Source organism: Naegleria gruberi (assembly GCF_000004985.1).
Source record: "Naegleria gruberi genomic scaffold NAEGRscaffold_10, whole genome shotgun sequence".
Classification (NCBI taxonomy): Eukaryota; Heterolobosea; class Eutetramitea; order Acrasida; family Naegleriidae; genus Naegleria; species Naegleria gruberi.
The window spans coordinates 17,602-36,601 of NW_003163317.1; the positions used below are offsets into that span (position 1 = coordinate 17,602).

At 33.4% G+C, this 19,000-nt stretch overlaps 6 protein-coding genes across 6 annotated transcripts in view; 3 read left to right on the forward strand and 3 right to left on the reverse strand.

Moving 5' to 3' along the window:
* NAEGRDRAFT_64361 (uncharacterized protein) overlaps positions 1 to 6,677 on the forward strand; it is a gene marked incomplete at both ends in the record, with an annotated part of 8,287 nt that extends 1,610 nt beyond the window's left edge. Inside the window, 5 exons of the mRNA XM_002680109.1 lie at positions 549 to 818; positions 1,108 to 5,667; positions 5,737 to 6,406; positions 6,448 to 6,568; positions 6,610 to 6,677. Of these exons, the coding sequence (XP_002680155.1) occupies positions 549 to 818; positions 1,108 to 5,667; positions 5,737 to 6,406; positions 6,448 to 6,568; positions 6,610 to 6,677 (5,689 nt within the window). The remainder of the gene's footprint in view (positions 1 to 548; positions 819 to 1,107; positions 5,668 to 5,736; positions 6,407 to 6,447; positions 6,569 to 6,609) is intronic.
* Positions 6,678 to 6,854: 177 nt separating this feature from the next.
* On the reverse strand, positions 6,855 to 9,425 carry NAEGRDRAFT_78755 (serine/threonine kinase; the record flags this gene model as incomplete). The annotated part of the gene is made up of 1 exon (XM_002680234.1): positions 6,855 to 9,425. One exon carries the CDS (start codon positions 9,423 to 9,425, stop codon positions 6,855 to 6,857), a length of 2,571 nt encoding a protein of 856 aa, XP_002680280.1.
* A 354-nt stretch (positions 9,426 to 9,779) lies between these two features.
* On the reverse strand, positions 9,780 to 10,937 carry NAEGRDRAFT_64363 (uncharacterized protein; the record flags this gene model as incomplete). Its single annotated transcript, XM_002680235.1, has 1 exon — positions 9,780 to 10,937. One exon carries the CDS (start codon positions 10,935 to 10,937, stop codon positions 9,780 to 9,782), a length of 1,158 nt encoding a protein of 385 aa, XP_002680281.1.
* A 1,121-nt stretch (positions 10,938 to 12,058) lies between these two features.
* Positions 12,059 to 13,235, forward strand: NAEGRDRAFT_57269 (uncharacterized protein). The gene has a single exon (XM_002680110.1). It carries the CDS (start codon positions 12,090 to 12,092, stop codon positions 13,203 to 13,205), a length of 1,116 nt encoding a protein of 371 aa, XP_002680156.1. The 5' UTR covers positions 12,059 to 12,089; the 3' UTR covers positions 13,206 to 13,235.
* A 68-nt stretch (positions 13,236 to 13,303) lies between these two features.
* NAEGRDRAFT_64365 (uncharacterized protein) lies at positions 13,304 to 14,713 on the reverse strand (the record flags this gene model as incomplete). Its single annotated transcript, XM_002680236.1, has 1 exon — positions 13,304 to 14,713. One exon carries the CDS (start codon positions 14,711 to 14,713, stop codon positions 13,304 to 13,306), a length of 1,410 nt encoding a protein of 469 aa, XP_002680282.1.
* Positions 14,714 to 17,834: 3,121 nt separating this feature from the next.
* NAEGRDRAFT_4370 (uncharacterized protein) lies at positions 17,835 to 18,422 on the forward strand (the record flags this gene model as incomplete). Its single annotated transcript, XM_002680111.1, has 2 exons — positions 17,835 to 17,910; positions 18,157 to 18,422. Coding segments are annotated over 2 exons (342 nt in total), but the record flags the coding sequence as incomplete, so codon positions are not given.
* Positions 18,423 to 19,000: the final 578 nt, after the last annotated feature.

Genomic DNA, 19,000 nt, shown 5'->3' on the forward strand with positions numbered 1-19,000 from the left:
AACCCAAACCCAAACCCAAACCCAAGGGCAAACCCAAACCCAAACCCAAACCCAAAGCCAAACCCAAACCCAAACCCAAACCCAAACCCAAACCCAAACCCAAACCCAAACCCAAACCCAAACCCAAACCCAAACCCAAACCCAAACCCAAACCCAAACCCAAACCCAAACCCAAACCCAAACCCAAACCCAAACCCAAACCCAAACCCAAACCCAAACCCAAACCCAAACCCAACCCAAACCCAAACCCAAACCCAAACCCAAACCCAAACCCAAACCCAAACCCAAACCCAAACCCAAACCCAAACCCAAACCCAACCCAAACCCAAACCCAAACCCAAACCCAAACCCAAACCCAAACCCAAACCCAAACCCAAACCCAAACCCAAACCCAAACCCAAACCCAAACCCAAACCCAAACCCAAACCCAAACCCAAACCCAAACCCAACCCACCCAAACCCAACCCAAACCCTCAATTATATAATCCTTATGGAGTTGCCATCAGTTCAAGTGATGAAATTTATATTGCTGATACAAACAATCATAGAATTCGTAAAATCACAACATCTGGTATTATTTCAACAATTGCTGGAACTGGAACAGCAGGATATAATGGTGATGGTTCATCTGCAACAAGTGCTAAATTATATTTTCCTTATGGAGTTGCCATCAGTTCAAGTGATGAAATTTATATTGCTGATATGGATATGTTCAATAATAGAATTCGTAAAATCACAACATCTGGTATTATTTCAACAATTGCTGGCGGTATAGGCGATGGACTATCAGCAACTACAGCTTACATTAATGCCATTACGTTCGAATTTTCCTCAAGTGGTGAAATTTATATTGCTGATACAAACAATCATAGAATTCGTAAAATCACAACATCTGGTATCATTTTAACAATTGCTGGAACTGGAACACAAGGATATAGTGGTGATGGTTCATCTGCAACAAGTGCTCAATTAAATTCTCCTTATGGAGTTGCCATCAGTTCAAGAGGTGAAATTTATATTGCTGATACAAACAATAACAGAATTCGTAAAATCACAACATCTGGCATTATTTCAACAATTGCTGGAACTGGAACATCACGGCTATAGTGGTGATGGTTCATCTGCAACAAGTGCTCAATTATATAATCCTTATGGAGTTGCCATCAGTTCAAGTGATGAAATTTATGTTGCTGATTACAATAATAACAGAATTCGTAAAATCACAACATCTGGCATTATTTCAACAATTGCTGGAACTGGAACATCCGGCTATAGTGGTGATGGTTCATCTGCAATAAGTGCTCAATTATATAATCCTTATGGAGTTGCCATCAGTTCAAGTGATGAAATTTATATTACTGATACAAACAATAACAGAATCAGAAAACTTAGTCCTTGGTGCACTGGAAATGCCATTCTTTTAGATGGATCTTGTGAGTATCCATGTTTTGGAACTACAAACAAAATTCCAGCTGTTGTATGCTCTGGAAAAGGTTCATGTATTGGCTATAATCAATGCAATTGCACAGCTGATTACTTTGGTTACAAATGTGATGAATTTTATTGCTATGAGTTGTTGAGAAATCACTCTGGTGTTTGTTCATCCCAAGGTATTTGTACTTCTCCCAATGAGTGCTCTTGTTCATCCGGTTATTATGGGGAAAATTGCCAATACTTTTATTGCCACTCTATTCCGTTCAACTCTTCTACAGTATGTTCGTCAGTAGGAACTTGTATTGGATTGAATAATTGCTCGTGTAATCCAGGATATTCAGGGTCGTATTGCCAAGACTTTACTTGTTATGGTGTTAGTTCTAAAAACACTACCGTATGTTCTTCTCATGGCACGTGTACATCTCTAAATAATTGCTCTTGCGTTACTGGTTATTATGGAAATAATTGCGAGAATTTTGAATGTTTCGATATTCTTTTCACTAATTCTACAGTTTGTTCTAGCAGAGGAAAATGTTTCTCTCCTAACAATTGTACATGTGATTCTGGATATTATGGATCTAATTGTGAAATGTATGATTGTTATGGATTGTCCAAAAACAGTTCTAATGTATGTTCAGGGCATGGAAGTTGTACTTCATTCAATAATTGTACATGTAGAGATGGTTACTTTGATTCTAAATGTGAGTCATTTAATTGTGCCGGAGAGAAATTCACTGGTCAAAGTCTTTGTCAAAATAATGGAACTTGTTCTGGCCCTGGAAATTGTGTTTGTCCATATAAGTTTGGAGGAGCAAGATGTGAATATTTTAAATGTTTTTCAGTGACAGCCAACGAACCAAAAGTATGCGGAGGACATGGTACATGTCTCAACTATAACAATTGTTCTTGCTCAGAAAAGTGGTTTGGAGAAGATTGTTCAGTTACTAATTGTTTTAATATAACATCAAATTCTAGTTCTGTATGTGGTGCTAGAGGAAATTGTAGTGATTATGACAGGTGTACTTGTAATAATGGTTATATTGGTAGAGAATGTGAACATATTGTTTGTTATGACAGGATTGAAAGTGATAGAATGGTTTGCTCTGGAAATGGTAAATGTATATCACCAAATAATTGTACATGTGAAAGTGGTTTTGTTGGAAATGAATGTCAATATCATGAAATTTATTTGAACACATCATCTGCAATGATATTTTCTTTCCATGATAGTCTAATGAAAATGTTGCCAAATGGCAGTGAAATATTTTCATGTAATGATATTTTTGAAGAATCTGAACTAATGAAATTTGGCGAAAATTCTATTTTATGTCAATGGAGAAAGAAATCAATGCAAATTTATCTTGGTTTTGATTACACAATTCAACATTACTCGGTTATTCAAACCAAATTTAATTTTTCAATGATTGTGAACAGTTTAACCAATAATGATGTTTCTTCTTCCAGTTGTACATTTGGATACTCATTAACAGAAGCATCACCAATGTTAGATTTAGTAATACGTTTGAATTGTGATGATACTTTACATGGATTCACGAAAATGACAAGTAGATGGATATGTAGTCAATGTAGTGGCGTTATTTCATCATTGTTAAACAAATATTCCAATAGAACATTTATTCATATTCCAATTTCATATACAAACAGTTTAAACCCTATTCAAGGATATAAGATTATTAATTTACAAGCTCTTTATTCATCTGGAGTGACTAGTGAAAAATCAATAAGTAAGGAAGTGAAGATACAAACCTATACAAAATCATTACCCCCTAGTTATTACTGGTTAAGTGATAATTTTGACGGAAAGGCATATTCCTGTATTGGTCATAATTGTATTTTAGAAACTTCATTGAATAGTTTAAATTCTTCAATTTCATATTCATTTTCTGGCTTTTTCAGTTTATTGAATACTGATTTATATTCCAAACAAATGGTTAGAATGATTAATGAATATTCAGGAGGAGTTTTAGACAGTGAATTTAATTCTAATATGCAAGTTTTTGGAGTTCAATTGAAAACATATGTTTTCTTACCTTTTACTATTGACTCTTTTAAATATTCTACATTTAAAAATTTGGATTTCGTAATGACAGGTGTTAATAGAACCTATTCTATCAACTCTGATGAAACAATACGTATTGAGCTAATGATTGATGATCCTTATATTTCCAAATATACTTTAAGTGATTATATGGAGTTTTCTTGGCAATGTTTCAAAGTTTCACCTTTCAACAAATCTCAACATTTAAGTGATAACTTGTGCTCTTCTACTAAATCTTATCTTGAACAAATAGATATTAAGCAAATAATGTCTTCAAAAGAAGGTTCTTATTATATTACTGCTTTAATATCCTCCAATAAGTATTTTATAACAACAGTTTATCATTATGAAGGTTATATTGAGTTCTTAGATATTTCAAAGCTCTCTCCAAAAATAACTACAGATTATATACCAGCAATTACACCTTCCCATAAGAATATTTATATGAGAAATGTAGTGAAATCTTCAACAATGGTTTCATTTATATGGAAACTCAAACAAGGATATTTAAATAATATTGATAATAATATTGAAGAATTTCTTCAAGATAATACAATTTACAGAACTATAATGGAAAATGATATTGAAATAATTTTAAAAATTGATAACAAACATTTAATTGAAGGAGAGGTATACGAATTTGAATTGTCAACTACCAATTCAAACGGAATTACCACTATATCCATTTCAACTAGAATTGATTATAGTCCAAGATTATCCTGTGATGTAGAAAATTTGAAACATGATGTTAATTTTACAAGTTTTGAAACTTTGATAGGTATTAACTGCTTGAAATTACCATATGAAAGTATTTCAAGTTTTGTAATGGAATTTCATTCAAACAACGAAAGATTAGGTGTAATATCCAATACACCAAAGAAATCTTTGATAACAAAGCTACCGTACCCATATTCTAAAGATGGTAGAATTGCTCTTGTCGTAAAACTTCAAAACTTATATGGTTCTATTGGAATTTTTAGAAAAAATATTAAGATTGAATTACCTAGTTATTTGTTAAATGACAATTCTATCCTATCAAGATTTAATTATATTTCAGATCAATTCCAAATTCTTAAAAATTCTAAACCACTCAAGATGGAAATTTCCAGTGAAATGAATAGTTTACTCACCCTCTTAATTCAAAATGAAACTCTTTCAACATTATCAGACAGCATTTTGAAAGAATTTAATCCAATGAAAATAAGTTCATTTAATTCAATGCTTGGTGATATGTTGAAAATAACAAAGAGTTTATGGGATATTACTTACAAAGTTGATGAAAGAGTTATTCAATTAACTTTACCAATAATTTACAAGATTTCTAACATTTTAAAAACAACAATTAGTGATACTTCATCATTATCAACATTTAGTATTGAATTAGAAGCTTTTTTGGAATTAATTTATTCAGGAATGAAGAAAGCACTTAATTATTATCCAACTTTCATTTATAATGATTTACTTGATAATTATCATTTAGAAGAAATTAAATCATTGCAAAATATTCTTGCAAATATCCATCAAAATAATTTAGATGAACAATATAAGATCCATAAATTTGCTTTAGAATATTTCAAGTTAACAGGGAATAATGGCGACAATTCAAGTTTTGTCGAAGATTTAGAATATTCATCTTTATTGAATGAGAAATCAATTTCACTCACAGTTTCCAACTTTAAAGTTGATATCAAATTGCCTAGTGACTTTTCTAGTCAAATTTCTCTAACTTCCAAATCTAAACTATTCTATTCTATTAGATCATTTAATTCTCCAACTAGACAGGAAACAACACTCCTGCAAAACAAACCAATTGTAGATCTATCTCTGTTAGATACATCATACAATACAATCACAGTGAAAAATATTAATCCACCAATAATATTCAAATTTCAAGGCTTAATTACAAACAACAAAACTGGTATTAACACTACTTGTGTTTTTTATGATACTACCTTAAAGATATGGTCAACTAGTGGACTTGAGACCTTAACAACAATTAACAAAAGAACAGATGACTATATTTACTTTGATATGGAATGTAGATCTAATCATTTATCAGTGTTTTCCATCCAAGAAATTAATTATAACTCTCCAATTGTGCAAACATCTGGTTTATCATCTACAAGATCCGTTTCTAGTAATGATTCTATATTAATTATCATCTTATCTACAGTGTTGCCTATTACTTTTTTGATATTTGCTTTCAGTATTATTCTAATTGTCTTTATTATACTTTTATTTAGAAGCAAGCAAAAGAAAGCAAATGAACTTGCGAAAACTAATGCTAATAATATTGAACTTGAAGGTTTTTCGAGTACTGATTTCCCGACAGAAGGAAGTATGTTTATCCAACCTCTCATGAGCATTTCTTCAAATGGAACTACTAGCGAAGCTTTCAATCCTCTCTCTAGATATTCCAACTTGATAAGAATTGGTCAAGGAGCTTTCGGATCAGTCTTTAAGGCCTTTGATAGTAAAACAAATTCGGTGAAAGCTATCAAAGTCATTAAATATTCTTCCATGGAAGAATTGAATAATTTTATGAAAGAAGGAACTCAATTAATGAATGTCAATCATCCCTATATTTTACGGGTGAATGAATTCTTTGTTAGTAAGGACCAATTACTTTGTATTGATATGGACTTTTATGAGCTGGGAGATTTAGTTAAGTTAACAAATATTGATTTTGATTGTTCTGAAAAATTGATCAAACAAATAATTTATCAAATGTGTCAAGCTCTTGATTATATTCACTGTACTATGAAAATAATTCATAGAGATATCAAACCATCCAATGTTTTTGTGAAAAGCTTGGAAAAAGATAATATCCACATAATTGTGGCAGATTTTGGGTTAGCTAAATCTAATATTGGATCGACAAATAATTCCTATGCTGGTACTCCTATATTTATGGTAAGTTTTTTGTACATTTAACATTTTATTCATTTGAAAAGTCCCCTGAGCTTGGTTTGGGTGGAAAGTACTATTACAACACTGATATTTATAGTTTAGGAGTTACAATCTATCAAATCATGACAAAAGATACCTTTACATCCATAAGTCAATTATACCTAGGTAAAGACCAAACAGATGTAACCAAATTATTGTATAAAAAGTTACAAGAAAGTGGTCAATATTCTTCAAAACTTGTAGAATTGGTAGTATTAATGTTAACCAAAGATAACTTGATTAGACCACAAGCTCAAGATATTTTGGAGGATTATTATTTTGATGATTTGAAAAAGAAACAATAAACATTTCCGTAATACCCTGATTTGAGGTGGACATTATAGATAGCTAACTTGGCTAAAAATCAGATAAAGAATGAGCAACTTAAGAACAAATCAAAACAGCACAAACCTTAATTTTTAATCAAAGAAAAGAAACGGGCATTTGGGGTTTGTTGAATTGCTTTCGTTACGATTTCTTGATCTTGCTTAAATGAATTCGCAGCAAAGCCAAGAGCCAATCCATTTTGTTGAACAGCTTCCATTACAACTCGCCTATCTTTAGTTAATGATTTATCAGTGTACTCTAGTGCCAATCCATTTTGGCTCACTGCCATTATTGCTATAGCACTATCTTTCCGTAATGACCTATCTGCATATTCCAAAGCTAAACCATTTTGTTGAACTGCTGTTGTAACAATTTCTCTATCTTTCTTCATTTTTTCATTGGCATATTTGAGAGCCAAACCATTTTGTTGAACTGCCTTCATTACAATTTCCTTTTCGTTCTTAATTGACTTATGCATACATTCGAGTAATAAACCGTCCCGTTGAACAGTTTCAGAGGCAAATTCTCTATCCTTTCTCAATGATTCACTCACAAAATTAATTGCCAATCTATTTTGTTGAATGGCTCTCATTACAATTTCTTTGTCTCGTCTCAGCATTTCATCTGCATACTTTAATGCTAAACCATTTTGTTGAATTGATTCCAATACAATTTCTCTATCTTTTCTTAATTCCTTGTCTGCAGATTCTAATGTTAGCCCATTTTGTTTAACTGCTTTCAGTACAATCTCTCTTTTTTTGACAAATGAACCATCAACAATCTGTAAAACATGTTCATTTTGTGCAACAGCATTCAACACGATTTCCTTATCTTTTCTCAATGATTCATCTGCATATTTGATTGCAAATCTATTTTGTTTAACAGCTTCTGTGACAATTTCTATATCTTTAGTAAGTGATTTGTCTACGTATTCTAGAGCTAACCCGTTTTGTTTCACTGATTTCAATACAATTTCTCTATCTTTCCTGAAAGAGATATCAATAGAATCAAGTAGTAATCCTTTGTGTTGTACTGCTGCCAAAACAAATTCTCTATCTTTCCTAAATGATTCATCTGCGTACGTGAATACTATTCCATCATGTTGAATTGCACTCATTACAAATTCCCTATCTTTTCTCAATGATTCGTTGGCATATTGAAGTGCCTCTCTATTGTTTTTGAATGCAGTTAAAACTATTTCCCTGTCATTTAAGAAAGTGGTATATTTCAATAACAACCCATTTCGTCCAACAATATCATTAATAAACTCTCTATCTCTCATTAATGATTCATCGAAGTAATTAAAGGCAGTTTCATTTCTTTCCAGTACATGAATGGCAAATGATTTATCTGTTCTCACTGATTCATCAATTGTTAGTAAATTTCTAACATCTTTGACCACTATTTCAACCAAGAAATTTCGGTCTTGTTTCAATGACTTGTGTGCACTCTGCAAAATATTATTTTGTAAAATGAAATCTCTATTCTTATGAGGGAGTGTTGTTAAATCTTTCATAAGGTATTCCAAACTAGAGAAAGCTGACAACTCCTTTTCATTTTTCCAAATCAAAGACTTATTATTGAAATATATTATTCCATTAAAGCCAATATTATAAAATCCAATTGCTCTTTGTTGAATATCACTTGAAATTAATTGTTCTATCATTTCAAGAATATCTGTTGTAAACTGATCACTATCGTGATTATTGAATAAAGCTCTGAAAGTTTTACCTAATGAAAACAAGTCAGTGTTAAATGTTGGTTTGAAATTGGCTTTGAAAATTCGTTTGCCTTTTTCATTGACTTCTAATACCTCTGGAGGAGCATAGCTTGTTGTTCCACCTCGCATTTGGGAGGCAACAGTGTCATTCAATAAGGTGAGTCCAAAATCTCCAATGGCAACCTCGACTTCATTCGAATTCAAATCAAGTTTCTTCACAAGAATATTTGCAGGCTTGATATCTGAATGAACCATACCTCTTTGTTTCATAAATAGTAATACTTCACAACATTGGAACATCATTTTGAAAATTGCAATTGATGGAAGTTTGATTTTCTTCTTGATTAAATCTTGTAAACTTCCCATTTCAATAAATTCCATTTCAATACAACATGTCTGTCTAATCAAGATTGAATTGTAAACCTTCACAACATTTGGATGATCCAATTTGGCTCCACTGACTGCTTCATTTGGTCCCATTGTTGAAATGATTGGTATCACTTTGATGGCTTTTACATTTTGACCATTAGAATTCCTTTTAATCACTTTTAAAACAGTTCCAAATCCCCCAGCTCCTATTTTCTCAGCATGCCATGTTTTTACTCCATCATCAACTTGTTCATTATTCGATCCAATAATTTCTGGCAATCCATTCAGAAATTTGTTGAAATATCCCAGTACAGAATTGGTTATTCCCTGGCTGAATTTAGCATTATCATGATCATCATCAAAATCTTCGAGTAATTTAAGAAAGTATCGGAGATGAGGTTTAGTGTCGTGTTCGAATTTAATATCCGAAATTATGGATTTGTTTTGATCATGTGGATTAATGTTAGGTGAAGTATTTGCCTTTGCTTGTTTTATTGTTGGTTCGCATTCTTCTCCACCACCATTGAGGGATGTGGTGTGATCATCTTGCTCATACTTTCTTTTCATTTTTTTTTAAAATTTTAATTCAAATATATCACTTGTCCTATTACACAACAAGTCATACTAATTTTTTGTACATCGTAAAAAAACTTGACCACTTTGAGAAATAGCCCAAGTGTCATCGAGTGCAATACAGTTTACAGAATTATGTGAGAAATAAAAGTTCGGTTCATGAAATAATGATTAACAAATTGGTGTTGTAACGTTCAAAAAAAATTCAATGTTAAACAATCTAAATTTATGTCCCGTAAAATTACTTCCAACCTCCCTGGTAATGCGAATAGTAGATAAGCTAAATGCATATTTGCAATGTTAACATCAGTGAGATGAAATAATTAACAAACTATAGTTTCTCATTATTTACAAATTATACACTTCATAATCTTCAACCTGGAAATTTTTTGTGCCTGCCAGGTATGCATTTGCTGTTGTGGAACTAACTGACATTGTTGCATCACAATAGGAAGCACAAAGATTTGAAGTACTAAGAGAGTTAGAGTTGCAATTATTTGAAATAAATAAGTCATGTCCTCCTCCAAATGTTGGTCCCAGACCTGATACTTGATATGTTGCATATTCACCATTTGTTTTCCCACTCTTATAGAAATCTGAATATTGTTGAGGTAATTTGGCAAATCTTTCCACTCCAGTAGAAGAAACTAAACTAAATAGAAATGCTGACTTGTCTGATACATAGCCAGAATTTTGAACATTCCATGAAACACTGGTATAACCTCCAAATATTGCTCCCGACTGTGCCTTGACAATTACAACAGTTGCACCCTTATTATCACATTTCGAGTGGAATTTATCTCCTGCAAAGCCATCTCTGGATGCCTTGAAAAGCAATTTGGTAAAAGAGTTTGGCATGTTCAATATTTCATTGGAAAATCTTGTCATTTGAGCAGAGGTTAATATTGCTGTTTGGTTTACGCAATTTGTTCCAGTCCATCCACTTTTACAAGTAGAACAAGTTGTACCATTCCAATTTCCAGAGCATACTGAACAGTTTCCAGGTGATGTACAGTTCAAACATTTGGAATCACACACTGGAATTGAACATGAAGGTCCAGTCCAATTACCTGAACAAGAAACACATTTTCCTGGTGATGAGCAATTCAAACATTTTGAATCACAGATAGGAATGTTACAATCAGGTCCATCATAATTACTACAAGCACTATTAACAATTACAATTTCTTGATTGATAAGATTAAGAGCTTGAGTAATTTTCTTCAATTGAGCACTTCTTATCGTTAAGATTGATTCCGTATTGTTAGAATTACTTAAAACTGCAATGGCAACTTGTAATTTTAAAGCTGTGGATTGTAATCTAGCAGCTTGCTCATTCAAGTCACCCAACCATTCTCTCAACGTTCCATTACCACCACTACTTGATGAAGACCCTACAACAAAGGTAACATGCACACAAGTAAATATCAGCAGCAGCGAACAAACTACCAGCAAACATGCACTAAGGATTGCTTGCTTATTTGGCACAATTGGTCGTCTTGGCATTATTTTGTTTGTTGTGTGTGTGATATTATTTAGCATGTGTACGATATTTCACACTGAGAGGAGAGATAGGAGAGAGATAACGGTAAATGGCGCAACATTATCTTTACAGTGAGTTACGGTTGTAGTACTTTCTTTTTTAAATCTAAGGGAGAATAAGAGTCTTCTCTTCCAACAATCCCACACAAAATATACGAGACAAGTATGCGGAGTTGTTTTGCTCACGTCTGGATGAATTTTTGGGAGAAGCTCGGGAAAGGAATAGTTTTTGCCAGCTGTGGAATTTCATCGGCTTAATTCTCAATGCAATGACTAATATTATCTGATATTGGTTAGAGTGGTACCATCAGCACCAAGACTTGAAATAAGTGCTGCATTCAACCAAGACTTTCAACATTGAAATGGGTTCAAACTAATGGAAGGAAAAATTCGAATTATTATGAAAATATCTTCAAGACATTTGATGAAAATATTAAAAATATTTTGATGATGAACTGTTCTGTTGAAGCTTACTAAAGCCTGAACGGAAGCAAAATCAAACGAGTTCTAAATATCTTCTTGTATGCCAAAATACTAAAGACTTTTGACAGCACTAGTAAAAAAGTTAATAATAATGTCACCAGTAATTTACCATGTCCAATATCATAATTATCAACAGCTTTTCATCATCAACATCCAACAACATAATCATTACATTTTGTTTATGAAAAATGTCAACAGCCAACTGTCAGTGATGACACAACCAATGAATGCCAACATAATTTTACCCAGGGGTCCTTATATCATCAATCAGGATAATCAACTCATCCAACAATAGAAAATTATCTCTTTTTCTCTTTGTGTGAAATTCACAAAAGTGCGCCAAAACTATTTACAAAGCATTTCAATACTTGTTACAACAATATTTAATATGTCATAATGCAAATTGGTTGAAAAGCTTGAACAATTGGCTTGAAGCTTCCAAATTTTTCAACTAATTAATTTTCATGCATTTCCAATTATGGCAATAGACCACTTCATAGATTCCAAAATAATCGATGATTGACTAAATATTGGTCTCTGATGAAAATCTGTTTGCACTCGAAGGGCCCAAGCTTTTTTATTTTCACAAACAAAAACAATTTCACACATTGATTACGTTTTGACATTTGGCACATGATGTTTGGTAACAATGACAGTGTCGAATCTTCTTTAGTATCATCATCACTTGGAATATCATCTAATTATGTTGTTAGTAACAGTAGTAATAATTCAACGTCCGAGGTTCTGTCATCTGCCAACAATCATGAAACATTTCTAAAGCTTGATATTGAATCACTCTTGACAGATCTTCACCAACAAGATAAACAACAGCAAATACATCAAAAACAACTTGAAATTGTTGCATCCTCTTCACACAATTCCAAAAATGGTAGCATGAACCAATTATCACCACAAGAACAATTTGTTGAAAATAGTTTGCTTGCATGTGGAGGCAGTATTGGCAGTAGAAGAAATGATGAACCATTCGAATACATTAATGATGACAGTAAAATCTCAGAGGATTCGGATAGTAAGATGCAACATCAAAAAATTGGCGGATTGGAAAATTTTCATGAGAGCAAGAGGAAGGAAGTTGGATTGGATTGTTTTTCACCTACTGTAAGGATTGTTTCTAATAGTTTGAGTAGTGCAACTGTTTGTCAGCCTCCAATAATACGAAACGTTTCGAATACTTCACAACAACAGCAGCAAAAAATGTTTACCATTGTGCAGTACGACCCACAACAACAGTCGAACAATTCAATTTCCTCTCCATTAACATATCACCACATTTCGCCCAGCAGCAGCAACCAGTTTCCCATTCTTTCGAATACAGTTTCTACAGAAAGAAAATCAAAGAAATCTAAAGACAATTTTGGAAAGTCAAAACGAGAAAGAACAACCCTGCCTCCCTCGCTAGAATCTCAGCTCTTCCAAACAAATAGCAACCCATCAACTTCAACCTTTCAATGGTCAGAAAATGAATTTCAAGAATTCACCTCAGGGCAACATGAAACTCAAAAGCGACAAAGAAAAGAAAGGGTTTATAAATTCTATGATTCAGGCCCGACTTCATTCAATTCCAATAGTGAGGATCCTCAATCGGCAACAAGTTTAATTTCAAATAATTCAATATTCGATTCAAATTCACCGAATTCTCCACCAATGAAAAAGAAGAAAAGGAAAAAGAAACAGTCCTCTACTGCTGCTGCATCTTCTTCCACGACTCAAAATCCTACCATTGAATAATATAATACGAAATGCAATTAATTTCAAATTAAGGAAATAAATTTGAAAATGAAAAATATTAAAAAATTAAATCAGGTTAGCAATTAGTTAGCAATAATTTATTGCTTGAAAATCTTATAATCAAAGCAAGGGAAATGGAAATAATCCTCCTTTACACCCAATTCATAATTACACATCAACTCTATTAATCCATCAAGAACGATACAAGATCCAGATATGCCTTCAAACAATGAGAATGGATGGTCAGGCACAGAAACTAGTTTGGATTGATTTTCACATCCGTATTGAGCAAATCTGATGGCCCTCATTAAACATTCATCATCTCCTGTAGTTTGGTACATTAAGATGAAAGGATAGAGGTTTCCAAATATACCATGGCACAACCCTAGACCTTTCTTCAAGAGACCAAATTTCCACATACAAGCCCCAGCTTTCTTTGCAGAGTCCAAATACTTTTCATCCTTTGTAATTTTGTACATGTCCAAAAGAATTGGCATTACTCCCGTCACACCATGACAGAATTGAAGAAGTCTCGATGATTTGCTTCCAACACTAGAAGGGAAATTGCCATCACTGAATTGTTCTGAAACTAACCAATCCACAGTTTCTTTAATCTTTTTGAAACTACTTTCATCATTCTTGATATCTGTAAGATCCAATAAGAGTTTGGCAATGCCACAAAAACCATGAACAGCTCCTAGATATTCCTTTTCATGCCATTCCCACATGTACTTGTTTCCCTTATCTCCATCCTGTTTGATAATATCAACAACCTTATCAAATTGCATAACTTCCAAATAATTGTCTGGTAAAACCTTAGAATCCTTAAAGTATCTCTGCAAAAATAGGACAGTGTACAAATATCCTATACGGCCATAAAGCCACTCATTGGAAATTGGTTTGTTTGCCCTCCTATTGATAAAGCAAAGCTTTGGAAAATGAATAGCAATATTATGGAGTGTAATTTTGGCCTTTTCAGTCTTTCCTAGAATATCATAGGCAATTGATAATAGAGAAAACAATCCCATCATACCACCAACACCACTTATATCACCATTATCGAGTGAGAGTGATTGCTTTTCCATGATGAGCTCAATTAAATGTACACATTTTTCAATTTTCTCTGAGAGATACTCCATCGATGCAATTGGAATGAATGATAAATCTTCTGCATTCGGAAGTGCTGTATCCACAAAGTTAGAATCAGACATGGTAGATGAGCATTGTGAATCTCTTCTTCTACTCATGGCATCCTCAGAAGGAAGTGGCGAATCAGTGCTCTTTGGACTCGATTTTACAAAAAAGTAAATTAACATGTACAAGACACCTCCAATGCCATCATAGATTGTGAAATCATCAATGGTTAGTTTTTTACAAGTTCCAAATACTTGAATATCCTTCTTGACGAGTGTGAGAGGTTCCTCAATTTGTGTTTTGATAATAATTTCAATCCATGATCGTAAACTTGATCGGAAAGTTCCCTTCAGAGAGGCTATTATTTGTAACATGACAACCTTGGTAGATACATTTTGTTCTTTTGCTTCCTTTTTCAATGAATAGTTGATGCAATGGATTTAAATCACATCTCTCCAATAAATTCTGACAATCTGCCAAGTTAGTATAACCACCATGATTTGTATGTGGTGAAGATGATGAAGTATGACTTGTTGTTGATGAAGTGAAGGATCCCATCTTTTGCAAGTGAGGATGCGGAGGAAGATTATTTAATAATCCACCACTACTCTGTGAATGATGTGAAGTAGATGAAGATTGAAGAGGTGGTGGAGAATGAGAGCGTTGCTGTTTCATTGTGTTGTTAATTTTTTTTTTTAAATTATTCATTGGAATTTTAATTTGTTAATAATAATGTGATGATTAAGAGGAGATTTTGTTCAGATTTAATTAAAGGCATGATTAATACTTAATGGGGCCTTTTAATTTTTTTGCTTTTGAGACAAGTTCATGGATGAGTTTTAGTTCATTTCTATTTACTTTTAAGGCTGGTTGTTGTTATTGATTATTACGTAATATTAATTAAATATAATATCTTTCATGGATTACAATATTAATTAATTATTAATTATTATTAAATTTAAATAATAATATTAAATTTTTTAAATTCGGAGGAACATGAATGTTAGGAGTCTGTCCAAGAGTTTCATTACCATCCATCATTCCAAACTAGTACCATATCGATCGTATCCAGTAAAAAACAAGTTAGCAACAATCTCCCACCTATTTCGAACCAGTCATAACAAATTATTCTAAGATAAAAAAACAAGTTGTTATTGTTCCGATTGCATTGCATCATTTCATCGTAATCAGATAATACAAATCTTCATAACGATTCGTTTTTTTAAAGCAAAAAATTTTTTCTTCATCTTTTGGCTTGCTTGAAACTCTAATCGCCTCTCGATCAATTTCCTCTCAGCAGCAACACTACTTTTTGAAGAGACATCGAGTGAAGGAGGATTTCATCACACACACGAGAGGAAAATATTGTGGATTTTTCTTCTTTGTAAATATAGATTTGTAAATTACTATCACCATCATCAAATTAATTTATTTATTTGTATTAATTATTGTTAATCATTTGATATTTAATACAATAGCAACACCAACAAAAAACAATACAATCGATTAGAATATCGGATTAGTTAGATAAATATATTTTAAAACTATTTAATTTATTACATCAATCATCATACTACGAGGAATTATTTAATATTTAAAAATACAATCATAATAATGGAGCCATCACTATCAGAAAACACAACTACAAGTGACATTTCTGATGTTTCCACTACAAATCATGACAATAACAACAATAATTCAACAATAACAACATCTTTATCAGAAAGCCAAGTTGATACTAGCACTACTAGTACTACATTGAATACTTCTTCCGAGGATCCATCATCAAGTAATGATCAAAATATTAATCCATCGAAAAGTACTACCACAACATCAGACGAAACCACATCATCTACTACCACTGCTTCCACTACTACAGATGGCTCAGATGGATCAACCAATAATGTAGAGGATCCTACTTCTTCCATATCTTCAGATTCCCAGAAACAACTCATAAGAAGTGCAAGTATCAATAGACCAAGAAAGGCCCTTCCTCGACCAAGTCATCATGCTCCTTCTCACAGTTCTATTGATTTTAGTTTTGAAAGTTCGACCATTCAACAGGCTTTGGAGAAGAATTCACCTTTTGTTATTGATTCTCATGCATCACCAAATACAAATGTTCAAATAACAGCCACCTCTGATAGTCCTACTGCAACCACCACAACATTAACATCATCAGCATCAGGTAATCATTTAACCTCCTCCAATATGACGACCACCACTCAACAACGAAGAATGAGCCACAAGAGATCATCCTCCGATGTATCTGGACTCTTTGGTAATTCTGCTCTTGTCTCCAACTCTACTACAGCATCAGCTACTGTTTCACCAGTAACTCCCGAAAAACACGACTCTTCAGCTCCAAGAAAAAAGTTTACACTCTTTGGATTTTCATTTGGTGGTAAGAGTTCGTCCAATCTTCACTCGATGGCTCCAACCATACCTTCCAATAGTACAACACCAACATTAGCAAGCTCTCCGATTACATCTTCGTCGACCAATAATTTACCAATAACACCAGTCGCTGAGAGAGGACTCTCCTCATTGACTTCAACAACAACAAATACAACAATTGATCAATGTGTAACTCCAACATCATCTTCACTATCATCTGAGGATTCATCAGAAATTATGAGAAAAAAGAGAGCCTCTGATGATGTTTCACACGAAGTGTTGAAATATTTAAGTGATAAACCACCAAATCGTGTAACTACTACAAATTCAAGTAGTGATGAGGAAACAATGAAAAAGAGACAAGCCATGCACATGTCCCAACCTATTGGAACCTTAGGAATACCAGAGGATTCAAATGTTGCTGGAGAAAGAGGTTCTAGGCGAGAAATTGATTTGATAAATTTCCTTGGTGAAATGAATTTAAATCAATCTCATGGAGCATTTGATGATAACAATTCAACAGGAAGAAGCGTACTCGATGATATTAGAGTAGCAACAACACCCGAATCTAGAGAACAAACAACATATGGATTTAAATCCTTTTTGGACAAGGTAAAAAACAAGGCAATTTTTGCAAGAGGAGTTGGAAGTCCAGCAGAGGAAGCAACAACACCAAGCTCTCTCTCTACAACAGATGCAAGAACAGAGGATGATGCCAAATCTGACACTACAACCACTACTTCCAAGACACCTAAGAAATTATCGGAGAAGGAATTGAGAAAAATCAAATTAATGCAAAGAGAAGCAAATCAAAAAGAAATGATGGATGGAATTTTGGATAAAATCAGCAAGAATGGAGAATCATTTGCCCATCTAACATTCTTTGATGAAAATGATCAAGAATGGCAATACATTGGATACATTCAAAAGTATGATTCATCCATGACTGATGATGAATTGTACATGATGTATGCCTTGCTCGGAGTTGGAGGTGCAGAAGAAGGAACTACACCAAAAGCTAAGGAAAAGGACGTCAAGGATTTCACAGGTGGAATTTTTGGAGATGCCTGTGTTTGTCCAGTTCTCTCAAGACTATGTGGTAGAGGTGAATTGAAATATCCAAATGGTGCTGTCTATGAAGGTGATATTATTAGAGGAAAGAGACACGGTTTTGGTAAAATGATTTTCCCATACAAGAATACCTTACCACCTCCAACTGGTAAAAAGGCCAACAATACTGAGCAAGCACCACCAACAGCCATTGCTATTGGTCAATGGATTTTGAATAACCCTAGTGAAGCCATTCCTTTCAAGGTCACCTACTCTAATGAGCTTGAATATTGGGGAACTTTCAGAGCTAAAAGCAAGTTTAATTCTGCCTATGTAATTTCGGTTGGAGATTTGGAAAAACACAAGGAAGGTGAATTGTATCACGTTCAGGAAAATAAGAAATACTTTGGTGGATTTTCTGAAGATCTGAAAGATGGTTTTGGAGTGGAAGTAATGGGTAATGGTGAAAGATATTATGGTGGCTGGAAGAATGGTTTATATCATCATATGGGAACTTATCAATATATTGATGGTTCATATTTCCAAGGAGAATTCAAGAGAGGTACTAGAAAAGGAAAAGGTAAACTTTACCTTGCCACAGGTGACGTTATTGAAGGAACTTGGAGTGGAGACAAGATTGAAAGTGCTGTTTTCAAGAAGGGAAATTGTAAAAATGTAGAACTTACCCATCTTTTCCAATTGAGAACGCAAGTGAATGATGCAATCAAACTTTTCCAAAATGTTGGTCATATGGATGATAGCAATTATCTCCAATTTTTGAGAATGACCAAGAAGGAATGCATTGAAAGACCAGAATTGGAATTAAAGTGGAAATACTACTCTCTCATGAGTAAGGAAACTTGGAGAAAGGAAAAGACAAATCTTTTAGAATACTACTCCAAGAATGGAGACAAGTGTAATTTATTGGATAAGGTCGTTTTCAAGAATGAAGTCATCAAATTGTTGGGCGAGACTATCAAGACAGAATATATCTCACCACAAGCAAGCTTTGTCAAGGGATTTATTGAATTCTTCGATGGCCTCTATCATGGAAGCTACTATGCCGGTAATAATAGAAATCAATCATCTGGTGCACGTAAAGTTGCCAGAAAAGACGGTGTTCTCCTCTACAATGCCATTGATGACTTGAAGAGTTTTATCATCTTTTTGTGTGATCAAGTGGTTTGGGAATTTTTCGGTAATGAAATTATTTC